Source organism: Fusarium pseudograminearum, chromosome 4 (assembly GCF_000303195.2).
Source record: "Fusarium pseudograminearum CS3096 chromosome 4, whole genome shotgun sequence".
Taxonomy (NCBI): Eukaryota; Fungi; Ascomycota; class Sordariomycetes; order Hypocreales; family Nectriaceae; genus Fusarium; species Fusarium pseudograminearum.
Genome location: NC_031954.1, coordinates 3910076 through 3927180, shown reverse-complemented (window position 1 = coordinate 3927180; position 17105 = coordinate 3910076). Strand labels below are relative to the sequence as shown.

At 49.8% G+C, this 17105-nt stretch overlaps 6 protein-coding genes across 6 annotated transcripts; 2 read left to right on the top strand and 4 right to left on the bottom strand.

Annotated features, from left to right (window-relative positions):
* Nucleotides 1-356: 356 nt before the first annotated feature.
* FPSE_10294 (uncharacterized protein) lies at nt 357-2017 on the bottom strand (the record flags this gene model as incomplete). Its single annotated transcript, XM_009263411.1, has 4 exons — nt 357-560; nt 611-1583; nt 1631-1822; nt 1869-2017. The coding sequence occupies 4 exons, from the start codon at nt 2015-2017 to the stop codon at nt 357-359; spliced, it is 1518 nt and encodes a 505-aa protein (XP_009261686.1).
* A 1202-nt stretch (nt 2018-3219) lies between these two features.
* FPSE_10295 (uncharacterized protein) lies at nt 3220-5055 on the top strand (the record flags this gene model as incomplete). The annotated part of the gene is made up of 7 exons (XM_009263412.1): nt 3220-3326; nt 3381-3575; nt 3629-3741; nt 3794-3808; nt 3860-3948; nt 4001-4298; nt 4352-5055. 7 exons carry the CDS (start codon nt 3220-3222, stop codon nt 5053-5055), a joined length of 1521 nt encoding a protein of 506 aa, XP_009261687.1.
* A 264-nt stretch (nt 5056-5319) lies between these two features.
* On the bottom strand, nt 5320-6626 carry FPSE_10296 (uncharacterized protein; the record flags this gene model as incomplete). The annotated part of the gene is made up of 2 exons (XM_009263413.1): nt 5320-6334; nt 6382-6626. 2 exons carry the CDS (start codon nt 6624-6626, stop codon nt 5320-5322), a joined length of 1260 nt encoding a protein of 419 aa, XP_009261688.1.
* A 427-nt stretch (nt 6627-7053) lies between these two features.
* Nucleotides 7054-8704, bottom strand: FPSE_10297 (uncharacterized protein; the record flags this gene model as incomplete). Its single annotated transcript, XM_009263414.1, has 2 exons — nt 7054-8436; nt 8492-8704. The coding sequence occupies 2 exons, from the start codon at nt 8702-8704 to the stop codon at nt 7054-7056; spliced, it is 1596 nt and encodes a 531-aa protein (XP_009261689.1).
* A 1115-nt stretch (nt 8705-9819) lies between these two features.
* FPSE_10298 (uncharacterized protein) lies at nt 9820-11806 on the top strand (the record flags this gene model as incomplete). The annotated part of the gene is made up of 3 exons (XM_009263415.1): nt 9820-9826; nt 9877-10628; nt 10673-11806. The coding sequence occupies 3 exons, from the start codon at nt 9820-9822 to the stop codon at nt 11804-11806; spliced, it is 1893 nt and encodes a 630-aa protein (XP_009261690.1).
* Nucleotides 11807-12177: 371 nt separating this feature from the next.
* FPSE_10299 (uncharacterized protein) lies at nt 12178-15333 on the bottom strand (the record flags this gene model as incomplete). Its single annotated transcript, XM_009263416.1, has 1 exon — nt 12178-15333. The coding sequence occupies one exon, from the start codon at nt 15331-15333 to the stop codon at nt 12178-12180; it is 3156 nt and encodes a 1051-aa protein (XP_009261691.1).
* Nucleotides 15334-17105: the final 1772 nt, after the last annotated feature.

Below are 17105 nucleotides of genomic sequence, written 5' to 3'. Positions count from 1 at the left end.
GATTTAGTGGCTGTCATAAATATTAGATCACTCTTAGTGTATGTATGGCCTAAGAGTGGACTAATGATTTCGTCTGTGTGGCTTCAAGTCCCTATTTTTTAGCAACCCGCCTGGGAGGCTAGCGAGTTCAGATTAGATCACTGTCAACCATCATTTGGCGACGGGATCTCGAGAGCTTTCATAGACCATTACATGTCATAATTTAAAAGCATGAGACACCCCAAAATACCCAAAGTCAGAATATCTATGGTGACATTAACATTCTTATTTATTTGACTACATTTGCGAAACTATATCGTCAATGCATCAAAGACTTTCCTGCCGTATTCAAACATCGAGCGCATTCATCCTCTAAACTAGTCATGGTGTTCAAGCTCTTGCTTCTGCTCTGCCTTCTCAACACGACGCTCAAGGTCCTGGCCAGCGGCGAACTTGGCCGTATCCATAAGAGGAACAAACAAGGGCGCTTCGGTAAAGAGATATCGCATCTCCTCAAGAGGGCGGTTGGCAGTCTCGGGGAGGATTGCCCAAAAGTAAACAGCGTTGGTAAAGTTGCAGACCTGGGAATTGTTAGCTGGTAATCTGATAAGGTAGTTATGAGCGGCCTTACAATAAAGACAATGTACCACCTCCAACCAATACCAGTCTTGTCATCAAGAGCAACAGATGTAGTTTGTCCAATCATGGTGTTGAAAGCAAAGGACATCATAGTAGCCAGCGACACTCCCTTGGCGCGAGTCTTCATATCAAAGATCTCGGCAGGGATGATCCAAGACAAAGGACCGCATGTGGCGCTGAAAGAGAAATTGTAGATCCATGTGACAACGATGAATCCCCATCCAGCAGCACCACCACCATTGTTGGAGCCAGGAGGGAAACTGGCGAGAAGAACAGTTGCGATGATAAAGGTGATGCAGTTGAGAATGTTACCGCCGATAAGAGGCCAGCGTCGTCCTGTTCTGTCGATGAAGAGCATACACAGGAATTGGGCCACGAGAGCGATGACAGAGGATATCATCTGATATCGGAGGGTTTCGTCACCTTGGATACCGATTTTGGCGTAGATGGCAACAGAGTAGTACTGAATAGCGCTTACTCCAGTCATCTGCGCAGCGACCTGAACAGAGATAGCAAGCCAAAGTCGTCGAAAGCATGACTTGTCAGTGAAGAGTTCGCTGTAGCTCTTGGCAGAAGCTTCATGCTCGAGAGCAAGACGTTCCTGGATCTGGTCAAACTCGGCCCTCACCCACGTATCATTCACATCACCGTTGGCGTGAAGTTTCGCAAGGGTCTTGAGACCTTCCTCTTCACGGCCATGATCGATCAACCAACGTGGCGATTCGGGGAAGAAGAGAATAAGAGCAGCTAGGATCACGGCAGGTAAATTCTGGATACCGAGGGGAATGCGCCATTGACCTGAGTTATCGTCGTCGATGCTTGTGTATGTTCCGTAGCCAATTGCTGTGGCGATGAGGGCGCCTACACCAAGCATGAATTGCTGGAGGGCTGTTACACGACCACGGATGTCGGGATGGCAGAGCTCGCCTTGGTAGACTGGGACAATCATGACAAGGAAACCGACACTGAGGGCGTTAGTTTAGGTGACATCTTAATGAAGGAAGAAACATACCCAAGGCCGGCGAGACAACGACCTGCGTAGAGATAGTTGATGTGGTCAGCGGCAGTCTGCAGACTTCCTCCGAGAATGAAGATGAGAGCACCGATCATGATGGTCCATTTTCTTCCTAAACGGTCACCAGAATAACCAGCAAACATGGAGCCAAAGAATGCACCGCCAGTAAAGACTGAAACTACAGCGCCGCTACAGTCTGTTAGATTGACCTAGATAGTTGAGGTGGGAGACATACGTCGCATTGGGATCATCGCCAAACTTGCTCTTGAAGTTTCCGGATGCGATGACTTCGGCAATAACACCGAGATCGTAACCGTATAGCAAAGAACCAAGCGATGCAAAAACGGAGACAAGGAACTGGTACCACTTTGGTGGGAGAGCCATGATGAATGTGATGCTGCTTTGTGGAAGCAGTTGATGAAGAGGTAGAAACGGAAGGTGATGGACGCTTCTTATATAGTATTCCTAAGCATGGTCCATACACAATGGGATACAGACAGGGGCATGATCCGAGTAACCGTCTTTCCGCGGTTACAATGTGCGAGCATCAGCAGTAGACGAAACTAAGGCAGGGAACTTTTCAGGATCCTTAGCGGAGAAAAGGGAAGAACAAGATTGACGCAACCATCGTATGTCTCTGCCCATGGGGACAAGATAAACTGGAGTTCGCCTAACGACTTCCCCACGGAGGTGGAGATTGATAAACAGGAGTCATGACGGGGAAAGGATCTTTTGCCCATAGGGTTTAACAATCTGGTGATAGGTTTGAATGGCGGAGTGTCCTGTTGTCACTCGGAAATTAAAACGATTCGAGTGCCGTATAATCCGATTGGAGCGCACAATTGCGGCTCTTTCTTTGCTCTGTTCAAGACTAAGACATGATCCTGTTGCAGGCAGGTTTGGTTGGTGCGCGAAGGATAGAGAGAGCGGAATGAGAAACAGCTTGACTTGACTTACATGGTTTATCTAAGTTAGTGGAGAGGCCGTTGAGTTGAATCCCTGTAGTCTCCATTGTTAGCGTGTTTAACTTGCACATGTAAAAGACAAGCTTGTGAGTTTCTACAGAGGGTATCATTGTGATGGAACTATAAAGTATGCATAACCATGATAACTCCCTTCTCCCATCTACGGGGTATACAATAGAGGAATACTGCCAGACCATTCTCCAACTATGAATCAAGCTCACCAAACCACAATTGCAGAGTACAAGGATCTTAATAGCCTCGGAATTGAGTTCCTTAGTCTCGTGTCTTGCGGGAGAAACCAAGCGCACCAATCACCATGTCAACCCACCTCAAAGAAGCGCGCGAACCAGGGTCTCTTAAGCAGGGATCGAGGCTTGATACAGTAAACGGGTACACCTGACGACCTGACAGGTTTTAGTGCAATCTTTAAAGATGAGGGGAAGCTGTAAGTTAGTTGACTGACTTACTGATAGCCAAAAGTAGACACGCATGCCAATGGAATTAATACTGGAGATGAGGGGCTAAGAGTAGACATAAATTGTTGTCGGTCTGTCGGTCTCTTTCTCTTCTTCTTTCTCATTCACTCTTGTAATTATTGCTGTTGCAAGTATATAGATCAATATGGCTACGTTTACTCGAATTGCCGACGATGAGCGTCCTACCATTTCGGTTGACCCCAGTGCTGTCATCTCCACCATTGACGATAACATCTATGGTGGTTTCACAGAGTATATCTCACATTCTTCACTTTCATTTCACTCATACTAACATGACTCCCTCAGGCACATGGGCCGCTGCATCTACGGCGGTATCTACGAGCCTGGCAACCCCCTCTCAGACGAGAATGGCTTCCGAAAGGATGTCATCGAGGCAATGAAGGAGCTCAACTGCCCCGTTGTGCGATATCCAGGTGGTAACTTTGTTGCTACATACCATTGGCAAGATGGTATTGGACCTCGAGAAAAGAGGCCTGTCAGGTGAGTTTTACACTGTATGAAGCTAAACAGAACCACAATTGACGTTTGGGTAGACCTGAGCTTGCTTGGATTGGTACCGAGAGCAACGAGTTTGGTACTGATGAGTTCATGAAGTGGTGTGAGGTTGTCGGCACCGAGCCTTATCTATGTCTCAACTTTGGAACTGGTGAGTCTTGATCTTCTGACACATTGTCATATACATACTAATTGCTGTCTAGGCACTCTCGATGAAGGTTTGTCTCACTTTTGACTTGGTCTTTGAGCACAAATACTAACCTCTACAGCCCTCGCATGGGTCGAGTACTGTAACTCTGACCGACCAAGCTACTACGCCAACCTCCGTCGTCAAAACGGACGTGAGAAGCCATACAACGTACTTGCCTCCCCTCCTCCTCTTCTGTTTCTCACTAACACAATCTTCACAGGTCAAGTACTGGGCTCTCGGAAACGAAATGTGGGGAGCATGGCAAGTTGGCCAGATGACAAAGGAAGACTACGCAAAGAAGGCCTACCAATGGGCCAAGGCCATCAAGCTCCTAGACCCCAGCGTAACCCTCATTCTCTGCGGCGAGACAGGTCACAGTACCTGGGACTCGTACGTTATCAAGGAGTGCATCAAGTTTGACATTCACGGCTTGGGCGGTAGCACAACTGCTAGTCTGATTGATCAGCACAGTATTCATATCTACACTGCCAGCTCAGATCATTACAAGAACGCTACCGGTATGTTTAACTCTCAAAGGTGTTGTTTGGTAATGGTATACTAATAGAAACAGCCCCCCGTTCTGCTGAGCGCGCCATCGAAATCGCATCCAGCCTCATCGATCTCGCCCGTATCGAGAACGGTGTCCCTCCCACCGTCCCTCGTCAAAAGATCTGCTTCGACGAGTGGAACGTATGGGATCCCGAGCGTGCCCCCGGTGAAGAAGGCGCCGAAGAAAAGTACAACCTCTCCGACGCCCTTGCCGTCGCCATCTGGCTCAACGTATTTATCCGCCAGAGCAAGCACGTCGGCATGGCCAATATTGCTCAGAGCGTAAACGTCATCTCCCCTCTCATGACCACCAAGGATGGTCTTCTCAAGCAGCCTACCTGGTGGCCTCTTCTTCTTTACAGCAAGTACATGCGCGGTTCAACCATCGCCGTCAACCTTCGCGGAGGCGAGTATCTCGGTGATACACATCCACAGTGGATTCGTGGTACTATCGAGACGCCTTGGTTGGATGTTAGTGCGGCGCTGGATAAGGATGGCACCGTCAACCTTGCTGTGGTGAATATCCACGAGGACAAGGATTTCGAGACCGAGCTCAAGGGTTTGAGTGGAAAGGAGGTTGAGGTTCACAGTGTTAGCGGAAGGGATGTCAAGGTTGTCAACACAGCAGAGAAGGAAGAGGTTGGTATTAAGGAGTCCAAGTGGAATGGTGAGGGCTTGTTCAAGTTCCCCAAACACTCTTTTACTTTGCTGCGGTGGAAGCAGTAGATAGTCTGTTACCAGTTAGAAAGGAACAAATTGATATAGATATCTAGATGCAAGTCATGAATTCTGACCAAAATATGCCAGTTGTTATGCCATTGACTGAACCCATTTTATTAATATATACACTTACCATTCTCACTAGAAGAAGTTCATCAATTCCATACTGTATCATCGTTCATACATCATATCATTTGCCTTGTCCCTTTTCTGTCCTAAAAGATAATGACTCCAACCATCGCATTGATAAACAAACCCTTGACCAAACTCCTAACCTGCAAGTACTTCAATAGCAAACCTCCCAACCACATCTCTCATCTGATTCAAAACTCCGGGTTCTATCCAAAAATGTCCCGCCGTTTCAATTTCGACTCCTCTAAACCCAGAATCTTTTTTCTCATGCAGCCTGGCTGTTAAAGATCTGAACCTTGATACAGCTGTGAACCCGTCTTCGTCCCCAAATATCATCAACGATGGATTCCTGATAAGCTTTTCTTCCGCCGCCGAATCATGCGGATCCTTATTCTTCGTGAATGCCGACGGAAGAATTGACATGCTTAATGCATGCATGACGATTCCTTGTGGTGGTGAAACCATGAGATAAGCTGGCCTCGGCATGGTGAGATCTGTAATTCTCGGTAGACTCTCTCCTGGCTGAGGTTCTTCTGAAACCTTTGACGGAGACGTCTGTGAGACATTGCGGGAATGCCTGCCTACCCGCGCCTTTGCGATAAAATCATGAACACCCCTTCGAAACCTCTCATCGTCCAGAGAGAAACTTCTTCTTGCGCTAGAAGTGCTTCGGCGGGGACTGCGGCTACCACTCTCGTCACCACCAACTCTGACACCGCGCTTACTCCTCCCTCTCGCTGATCCTTCCATCATCGCAGATCGAGTACTAGACAGGATGACATTCTGCTGTTCGGCTAAATGCTCAGCTCGAAGTCGGACTTCTGCTGCATCTGACCCTACAATTGGTGATATAAATGGTTGGAGAATCGCATCGAGCGGAGGTATCCGGCTCGTTACGAAGCCACCGTATGAATAGCCGCCCATAAGTAAGACAGGTCGTACGCGAGGAACCGATGCGATGGCCGTATCCAAGCCGATTGGTATGTCTGAACTTGTCGGCGTCGAGGGCTCGCTTTTTAGAAAGCTTTCTAGATGTGGTTTGAAAGGATCGAGGTAATGGACGTAATGTAGAGCAAACGCCACAACGGTCGCATAATCGTCTCGTTCGGGTTTCGAAGTCCATGAAGTCCGTCCCGCCGATCCATGAGCACCCCTACACATGTCAACCTCGAGCAGCTATTACAATGGTAAGAAACATACCGGAAATTAAAGGTTGCTACCAGGAAACCTTTTCGAAGCAATTGCGCAGCTACAGCTCCTACGACAGGATCATCGTAGCATCCTCCCATGGGCGCATACGGATGAGCCACCACAGCGGCATGTTTCAGCCATGTCGGCGCTTCTGGATTCGCAGCTAGCGAGAGAGGATGGTAGATGCGGCAATCAAGAAGGGTCCCATCGTTTATGCTAGGGATGCTAAGAGTGATTGTTGGTTCCGGAAGCATCGTGGCCGTGTCATGACATGTTGGTTAAGTCAATTGGTCTGAGTTGAGTTGGAGGAGTAGGGAATAGGAAATAGGAAGCATGACATGGGGAGGGAATAATACCTACGTCAAATCCTGGGGAAAGCTTGGTGCACGGACGTGGACACGGCAAAACAGCCGAGAATCACGAGCAATAGCTTCAACACCTACGTAATAGCGATTGATAGTATTGATGATGCCATTGAAGATATATTCATCCATTCTAATCGGGATATATAAATCAAGATGATATCCATATTGTCAAAGACGACATGCGCAAAGAAATAGGTCTGATTAATCTGTGTGTTTACCGATTCGATCATACATGTTGACAAGAACATCATAATTTGCAAACAAAAAACATAATATTAGACTCATATCTATACATCTATAACATTCAAAACATCCTTTATTGTGCCTTCTTCTCTCCGGCATCCTTAGCCCTCTGTCTCCTCCTCTTAATCCACCCTCTAAGCTCATTTATCAACCCCATCACCAGCGGCACACCCACCGGTCCAAGGAGGGGCAAGTAAACGGCAATTTTATGCTCATCAGGGAAATATAATTGACCCACCATGCTCTTCTCAAAAAACGCCCTTTCGGCTTCTTCCTCGGCGATTCTAGCGTGGAGGAGTCCAGAAGGCGCACCTAGACTGGCGCATGCTTGCTGAAGGTGCTCCATGCTGGATGAGACACCTTCTGCAACGCTATGTGGGATCGAGATAGAGGGAAGGGCAAGAGATAGTCTAGCCAACGAACCCAACGTTGATGAAGCACGGAGTAGTAGATCTGCTGATCTGATACGAGAAAGTGTAGACAGTCTAAGAGGCAGGGATCCCGATTGAGGAGTACCCAAGAGCGACAGCAAGTGTCCAGTAAAGGTCAACATCGGCTGCTTCAGCGTCTCACTCGACACATGGGCCGTTGTCTCGGGAAGGCTGAGAAGATACACGCTACCCCACTGGGGAAACATCCACGACTGAGCTGTCTCAGCCTCCGAATTAAGGCCAATCTTCTGATCACCAATGTAGATAACAAAGTTGACAGTCGGGGCGCCTGCAATGGAAGGCGACAAAGGCCACTCGGCAGCATTGATGAAAGACGCCAGGTCTTCCTTGCTCAACACCTGAGATTGGGCGCCTGGTGTAGCATAGAGCTGCACCTGAGTATCGATTGTAAAATTGTGAATAGGACCCAGCACATCAAGCATGGGCTTCATATATTCCTCGATCGCATTTTCGATATCCCACGTGCCGGGTGTAGCGCCAGCAGTAAAGAGCGAGAAAGTAAGATGGTAGGTAGGCGAGTATCGGAGGGATCGCGTGGTTCGCTTGGAGAGCATATCGACAATCTCGGGGGTCAGACCTTGGGGCTTCGCATCGAGAGCCGAAGACGTCGAAAGGAGGTAGGAGATGATGGACTGTTCTTCTCGAAAGGTCGATTGGAGTTCATTGGCTATGTAGGTCGCGAGGGCGGAGGAGGAAGACGAAGCGGATGGTACTGCGTTGGAGGGATAGGCGATATTGAGAATAGCTGAGTCGGAGTCGAGAGAAGCAGAGTTGCTCTCGCCAGGCGCAAGCTGGATCGTCAAGGCGACGTGCGACTCGTCGTCGACAGCGGGCGATGGTGAAGCGCCGCCTTTGGGAGCGAGTTGAAGACGGAGATGGTGACCGGAGAAATCATTATGATCGTCGAGAGCGTGCTGTGTCAATCGCACAAGATTCTGCGCTTCGTTTTCCTGTAGCGCATCGGCCTTGACAGAGATCTGAAGGGGGAACACAGGACGACAAGCCTACTATCGTTAGCACCGAAACAATTGGCTCGCGAAACCTCAAAGTTAAACTCACTTTTCCCTCAGCCCATTGCATCATCCCATCGAGGGGAAGATTCGCGCGATAGATAGTTGTAGTCTTCCACCATATCGGCACACCAAGACAGAGGACAAGCAGCCAAAAGGAGATGACGATCCGGGTTCTCCTTGAAGCGTCGGATGGTTTCTCGGGGGGTGGCTCTTGGGCCTGAGGCGCCGCGGAAGGGTCCTTGACGTCGCCGGGCGCCATTATGCTGTCCGGGAAAGGTAGATGTTGAGGATTTAGGCGGGGGAGTTTGAACGATTGCTCTTATCAAAGCTCCCTGTCGATTCGATGTACTTGGTGGAGGGATGGAGCTTAGCTTAGACACGACATCACGATATCACGTGAGGTCGGTGGGTGTAAGCGCCGATGCCGATGTACTAGGAGTAGGAGTAGGAGGAGTAGGAGAATTCATGTTATTGATGAGCTTTGTCTACGTTTCCGCTATGTCTGGCAATTGATGGTTTGGATGTATTGCCATGGAATGTGACAGATTAGAACATAAAGTTGGGTATCAATTCACCGAACCCTATGGAAACGAGCGTCGTATCCCAAAGCCTATTCACTCTTCGGGCCATTTATAGCAGGTTATGACACTAAAACAAGGCCAATTGAGTCTCGTCAGGTAACGGCTTCACATATGATTGCTGGGGAACTCGAATGAATTATCTTCTTAAAATGCTTTATGGTGATATGACTTCGTTTTTGAGGATGTTCAACTAATACAAGTCTTCCGCCTGCTTCAATCTAACACGATGATACTCTTCAGACTAGTTTTCGAGAATCACCTCCCCCATCTGATCTAGTTCAGCCCTGTAGAAGAAAAGACCGTGCTGAATACAGTACATCCAAGGTCAGTCTCATGCAAGTTAGGGATCGACAGGAACCGTCAGCACTTTCTTCTTTCTATCCCTTCCAACTGCCATCCATCTAACAACAAGTCTTGGCATCTTGTAACTCTATCCATGTTTATTCCCGTGAGGCCCGGCACTTGGCATCATCAGCTGTCGCCGAGGCAGGTGAAATCAAGCAGGTTTCTTACGTTGACTTTATCTGCGCCACACCATGGATGCCATTGTATATAAGCATTATAGTATCTACCAATAATGGACATCCTTTCTCAACTCTAACCGCCTCAACACCCTGGATTCCCTTGCCTCTACTCGCTAACAGAACCCCTACTCGACCTCGGCAGTTTAGTGGAGAGCTCTGTCGTCACCTTTAACCTGTTATCGATATCAGCCCATCCATAGACCCACGTCACTCATTATCTATCTCTACGTCTTCTCCCTTCCTCTCCTTCTACCTCTCAACCATCAACGATGCCTCGTAAGTACAACCCCAAAACCTTTGTTTGCACACTCTCTAACTATTCTCAGTCCCTCTCATGGTAACCGTTCCCGCAATCGCGGCTTCCATAGCCTACCTGAGCGTCCGCGCCTCGGTATGGTACGACCTTTTACTCCTCCGCTGCGTCACCTTTGGCGCATCACGCATGTACTACCGCGAATGGGCCGACCGTCTGAATCTGTACTATCTTCTCGAAAATATCGCCACGAAAGAATCCACCGCTGATCGCGCGCTGCTCATCTTTGAGGGCAAGCGCCACTCGTACAAAGATGTTTACGAGCAGGTCCTGAAGTACGGGCAGTGGCTCAAGAAAGAAGGTGTCGAGAAGGGTGATATCGTGGCGCTAGACTTCCAGAACTCTGACACGTATATTTTTCTCTGGTTGGGACTTTGGAGTATCGGTGCAAAGCCAGCGTTTTTGAACTACAACCTCTCTGGAGCATCACTGGTACATTGCATCAAGGCTGCTACGACAAAACTATGTATCGTGGATCTCAATGTTGAAGAGAATGTCGGACAGGACGTTCGCAATGAGTTGAGTGATATCCGCTTCATCGTTCATACCCCGGAGGTTGAGGCGCAAGTCGCTTCCATGGAAGCTGTCCGCGTACCCGACTCCGAACGGTCCGAAAAGAGTCTTTCAGCAATGGCAATTCTCATCTACACCTCTGGAACGACCGGTATGCCAAAGGCGGCTATCGTATCATGGGGAAAATTAATTGTTGCGGGTTCAATGGCCGAACAACTCCTCGACCGTTCCAAAGGTGACATCATGTATTCCGTAAGTGCCACCTTTCCAGAATCCTTACCCTGCTAACCGTTCAGTCAATGCCTCTCTATCATTCCTCTGCGACAATCTTTTCTTTCAGTGCCACCCTTCTCTCCGGAAGTACCCAAGCCCTTGGTCGCAAATTCTCCGCAAGAAACTTTTGGAATGAAGTCCGCGCTTCAGGCGCAACATCCATTCTCTACGTCGGCGAGACACTTCGTTATCTTCTCTCTTCACCACCCCAATACGACCCCGAGACAGGCGAATGTCTTGACAAGAAGCACAACGTCAAAGTCGCTTTCGGCAATGGTCTTAGACCGGATATCTGGAACGAATTCAAGGACCGGTTCGGTGTCGAAGGAATCTGCGAATTCTACGCTGCTACAGAAGGAACCTTTGCGACTTTCAACCTGAGTAAAAATGACTTCGCCGCTGGCGCTATTGGTCGAAACGGCTGGATTTACAATCTCATCTTGAGTCAATCAGTCGCTCTCGTGGAAGTGGACTGGGATACCGATCTTCCAAAGCGCAACCCCAGCACGGGAAGATGCTACAAGGCACGCACAGGCGAACCAGGCGAGATGCTCTTCCGCCTCCCCTCAGGCAACCCTTTCCAACGATTCCAGGGCTACTACGGCAACCGCGCCGCCACTGAGGCAAAGGTCCTTCGCGACGTGTTCAGCAAGGGCGATGTGTGGTTCCGAACAGGCGATGTCTTGCGATGGGACGGCGAAGGCCGCGTTTACTTCCACGATCGCATTGGCGACACGTTCCGCTGGAAGGGTGAAAATGTCTCTACGGCTGAAGTGAGCGACACGATGTGTCAACACACCAGTGTCAAAGAAGCGAACGTCTATGGTGTAAGCCTTCCCCATCACGATGGACGAGCAGGATGTGCAGCGGTCCATCTTGCATCCGATCCCACGCCCGAGACTATGTATGACATAGCCACGCATGTTTGCACAGAACTGCCCAAGTATGCTAGACCTTTGTTCCTGCGAATCGCGACTGAGTTGGGTGGGGGACAAATCACTGGAACGATGAAGCAACAGAAGCACGCTTTGCGAGAGGCAGGCGTTGACCCTGCTGAAATGAGTCTTGGTGAAGTATATTGGCTCAAGGGTGACAATTATGTGCCCTTCACGGAGAAAGACTGGAATGAGATGAATGGTGGCAAGGTAAAGTTGTAGAGCACCTATATTAGTATGTATATGTATTGACAGGATACCCATGAAAATAATATAATCGCATAGTTTAAGCTTGTTTCAACATGGACTGCATAATCAAGGTCGAATAATGAATTGCCTTGGTTCTTTACAGCCAAATCCTGATTTGAATAATGACTATTGACAGATATATTCATCTATAGACGTATTGATACGATATGCTATGTAATATGATGTGATATGTCCATTGATGCATCATGTAAGCTCCAACCAAAATCCTCCTCTTACACAGTCCGTGAGTGGGTTCATTACACTTCACAATATTTTGGTAAAACATCATCCTCGATGCTCTCCACCAATGAATGTGACCTGAAAAAAGGCCTTGTCTGATCGACTTACGATCCTGCTATACCCAAGCCAACACGCTGCTGACCGTTTCCACCAGGGGCTGTGCCGGTTCGCTCCCGCATCCTTCTACCCTCCATCAGTCCTCGGAGTCCTCGCTTCTGTAGTCCAATCACGCTGCTGAGCTCGCCGCTCCATACATAGTTGTCGCGCTCGCTGCCTCCAATCTCGGATGAGCTCCATTCCGAACCGCTCTGGCTTGTTGTGGCAGATAGTTCGTCACTGGAAGGTCGGTTGAATTGTTGCACATTCGTGTTCAGAGACAGACCCTCAGTTCGGTTCTGCAGATCCGATGAGAAGCTGTCGCCTCCAGATTGTCCCAGGGAAAAGTCCTGGGTAGCTGTAGGCGAGCCGACCGGGTCCAGGGCTCCAACAAAGAAGTTGGGGTTGAGGGATCCATCGATGCCTCGGCCGCCACCAGCCGCCATGGCTGTCGCATTGAACACAGCTGCTGCGTTTCGACTGTCGAGCAAGGAGTGGAGTCGTTCAACGACAGCTTCCAGCAGTCCATCTATACGGTAGGGTCGAGCAATCTGTAAAAGCGAACAAAGGATTTGAGGCGTGCAAAGAGGCGAACTTGGTGGGGGTAGAGAGCTCGTGTAGAGGAAATGGAGCAGTGCCTGAATCGTGAGATAAGTGTGGGGAAGGTATAGACATCGCGGTCGTGAGTTTGGCGGTAATGAATGAGGCGTGGGCGCCGCATTGATATTGGTTGGGTTGGCTTCGTGGCCCATAGCACCCGTCGAGAGACTGGATGCTCCTGTGCTTGGTGCAACACCGGAGGAGCCCAAGGAGGAGCCTATAGTGCTGATCATCGATGATGAACTGTCGGCTGCCCTTGAACTGGGCGTGATTGTTATAGCCGACGCGCGCAGGGGGTTGCTGGACAGACCGGACCGAAGAGTCATGGCGTCGCTTCCGTCTTGTGTCGCTGTTCCTTCGCGAAGTAGTTGCACGAAATAAGGTCCCCATCGTCGCCCAACAATTCTCGAATTAACAGGGATTCGCTCGCCTCCAATGCAAAGGATATCCATATCTGCGAGTTCCCGCATGGCGAATGACTTTTCGCCAAGCTCCTCGCTCGCCCTGGAGTGGTATCGCCCGCCCGCCTGATATCCGGCTTTGCGCGCCAAACTCAAACCCGGTCCAGCATAGGGGCTGCTGGCTGAGATGAAACCGGAAAGGGGACTGGTCTTGCGGGGGTTATCGTAGAAACCAAAAGCTTCCAGCTCAACCATGCAAACGTTGGAAAAGTTGATACGGCGATGATTATAGTCATCGACGAGACTTCTTTTCCGGTTGCCCAAGATCACAAACGTATTTCGGCGGTTCCACAAGACACCGCGATTCCAGCTGCCCTGGCTGAATACGCTTCCTCCCGCATCAATTCGGCTCCAGGTCAATGTTCGCAAATCTAAAGCCCAAAGCGCGTACTCTTGTCGCGATGAAGTGAGATAAGTGCCGCTGACAACAAAATGCGTGTCGATAATTCCTCCGTTGGGGAATCGCAGTCCTGGGGGTGAGTAGTTGCCAGTCATTGGCCTTTCTGTAAGAGTGCCATCTGGTGACCGAATTTGTAGCTCCAACTTGACATCCAGGAAATTGTAGTTACAATAGATCAGCATTGATGCGCCTGGCTCGCGGGCTTCTTGGCTGATGCCTCCATCGGGGCGTTGCATTCCATTCGACTGTTGTCGGCCGAGCTTGGAGGCCACTGAAGGAGGGAGAGGGGCGGTGACACTCCTATATGCGCCCCAGCTTTTATTCAGAGGCTGTGTTGACGTCCATTTCAAGCTTCGCAAGTTGAACACACTAATTTGTTCAATATAATTATTCCTGCCGTCTTGTCCGCCAACAATCACCATCTCAGCACCTCCTGACCCATCAATATTAATTCCGATTCGTCCCTCGTTAGGATTACCGGTTGAGGGATTGTGTTGTAGGGCGGAAAGAGGTGCGCGGTGCGAAGAGAATGAGGCCGCCGAAGGTAAGACACACGCACAATGGGCGTATCGACCCTGTGGAGGGTCCTGCGTCGGAATAAACGTCCAGGCTTTGGTGTTGACGTCGTATATATAAATATCCGACATGACTGTAATTTCAGGCTGCTGCTGGTCGGCACCAGGGGGTTGGTTCGGGGCTGGTGACATTCCTCCGTAACAAACCATCTTAGTATCACCCAAAGCGCACATAGAATGGAAGTAACGTGGTGGAGGAACATCGCCTGACGTCTCGAGTTTTGTCCAATGTCGTCTGATAAGGTCCAGCTCGTACATGTCCGATGTCAGAGGAGCAGGACGACTCCTAGACAGAATCCTTCCTCCAAAGACATAAAGCTTATCTCCTAAAATGGTGGTGGTCGCTCCAACAAGAGCATGGGGTTCGCGTCCGGTCGTTCGGTGAACGTTGCACATAAGGCCAGAAAGATGTGTAGAGGGGCCGTTAGACGGCCCGCCCACAGGGTTAGATCGACCTTGCGCGACATTTGGTGATGGCCCTCCAGAACTTGACCCGTTGCCTCTTGGCTTCAGGTCATTGTTCGGGTCTTGAGAGTCATACCTGGCGCTGGACACGCTGCCCATGCTGTTGTTTGTTTCATGGCCACCGTACGGATACTGCGCTTGAGAACCTGAGGCTGATTCCATAGTGCTTGGCCGGCTATCGAGGTAGCTGTAACCTTCTGGCTTCGGAGGTGGTGTTGGTAAGGGTGATGTTGAAGGCGAAGGGTCGGGGAATCTCAAGTCTGTGATCTCCCCCTCTGGCACGCTAGGTAGATTAGGGGAGGTCGAGTCGTGCGGGGATATTGAATCTCGGCAAGGAGGTGATTTCGGTAGAGGTTTCGCGAGGCTGTATTGAAGCGTCAAGTTTCGAACATGCTGAGGATTTTGTAATTCGCTTGGTGCCTGAACACTCGAGGTGGAGGATGTCGCAGAGTGCAGACTGTTGGACGAGTTCTTTAAATTCAAGCGCGAAGGGCTTCGAGAGAGCTTGACAGAGGGTAGCTTTCGAATGCCTCGATAAACGCCAGCGAGGATATCGGGGGTGTATCGGCCGGAGGGTTTCTCGTCGTTGATGTCAGAAAAGCGAGAGAGCTCGATATTCCCTAGTGAACCCTTGCGGGACGTTAGTTCTGGAGTGTCGCCCATGATGTTTGGCTTGATGTTGTGAATAGCAAAGCATGAGGCGATGCGTGAGTGGTCAAGGAAACAAAGAAGATATAACGAGGGCGGGGAAGAGTAAAGGAGCTTGCACAAAGGCTAACCAAATAGGAAGCAGACGCAACAAGATAACCAGCGAGACGGGAGCCAAGGCAAAGGATATGCCCGAGAGGTTGCGCTGGAGATCGTGAGTGCGATCCGGTGAAGACAGGGGCGTCACCGCCAAAGATGGGTCAGGACAGGGCAGAAGGGCAGGGTCAGGTAGGGTTCATTAGCGAGGGGAGACTCACAAAGGCTCCAAGGCTGATGGAAAACGTGGAAGGGCTGAAGCTGGAGTCGTCAACTCAACGGCCAAGGTCAACAGAGACGAGGCGGAAGAACGGAAGAGTCAATGGTCGCGGGGGAAGAGGCTCCGTCTGGAGACAGGACCGAGATGGGCGACCCGAAGAAGGATAAGAACGACAGGGACGGGGCGGGACGGAGAAAGACAAGGGCCAAGGGCCACGCGGTGGAGAGAGAACAAAACAGGACAGGACAGGGCCTGCGACAGTGCTGAGATGAAATGGCGTATGCAGCACGTACGTTATTGCTGCAAGGGGAGAAGAGCGGCCAAGATTGATCGTCGTAGGAGGAATAATATTATGTATTGCGATGCAAGGTTTAAGGAGGTAGAGAGGAGAAGTGCTCGGGCAAGCGCAAAATGCAAGATGCAGGCGGCAGGACACAGTAATCGTCCAATGTTAGCGCCGCTGCGTCCCTTTTTTTCCCCTTGGGTTAGTTGACTAGACCGACATAGACAGTACATATGCCAGGCACAGGGACAGCACAACACAGCACAGCTCACAGTTCACAGTTCACAGCGGTAACGGACGAAGCGAAGGTGTACGACTGGACCACCGTCGGGTCCTGCAGTTGTGACGAAGGGATTGGGCCAATACAATTGGATATTCAAGTCAGGGTCAAGGTGAGGGTGGTAGACACATCTGACAGGGTTCGTTTTGGCAGCGGACAGAGGTTTGGCAGCTGAACGCACGGGCCTAACGACACACCAAAAGTTAAAGGATACGAGGGACCTATCTCAGTATTGATCTGCACTGATTGTACGATTTCCCAAGTCATACATCAACTAGGTCTAGACGCTGAATATCTTCCGATTGCTGTATGTATTTCTGCATCCCTGACGAAGCAAATCTTGTGTGTCCTAACGTTAGGCCCGTCGACGGGAGCAGCAGAGCAGACCCGCATGGCCAAAGTATATATCTGTTAGCTCTGACACCTTTTCTTTTTAGTCTACGTCTACCCTGGAAGACGGCTCGGTTTCGGATGGTAGAGCTCTGCAGGGGGCACACTACAAAGCTTCTGGAACAAACCCTGAAGCTGGGTGGGATCTACTATAGTACCGTGCCTGCTAAGGTTATGACGACAAAAGGGGGGGTCGACAAGTCGTGTTTCAGGAACCATGAAGGAGAAAAAAATCCGGTAGTTAAAGGAGATACCGACCCCATCTCAAGAGTAACCAAACGACAACGAATCGACCTAGACACAGCAGATATTGGCATGATGTTTGATACCTACCAATAACGTTGCCCTCGATTCGACTGGCCTGATGGAATAGAGTCAACTGCGGCGCAATTGAGCAAATGCTGACCCAACCTCCATGCTAAGCGCTAACCAAGCCACAGGGGAAAAGGCCTACTACATCCTGGATGGGTTGTCAGAGGTGCATAAAGGAACAGACCAAAACATTTGCCAAAACATAA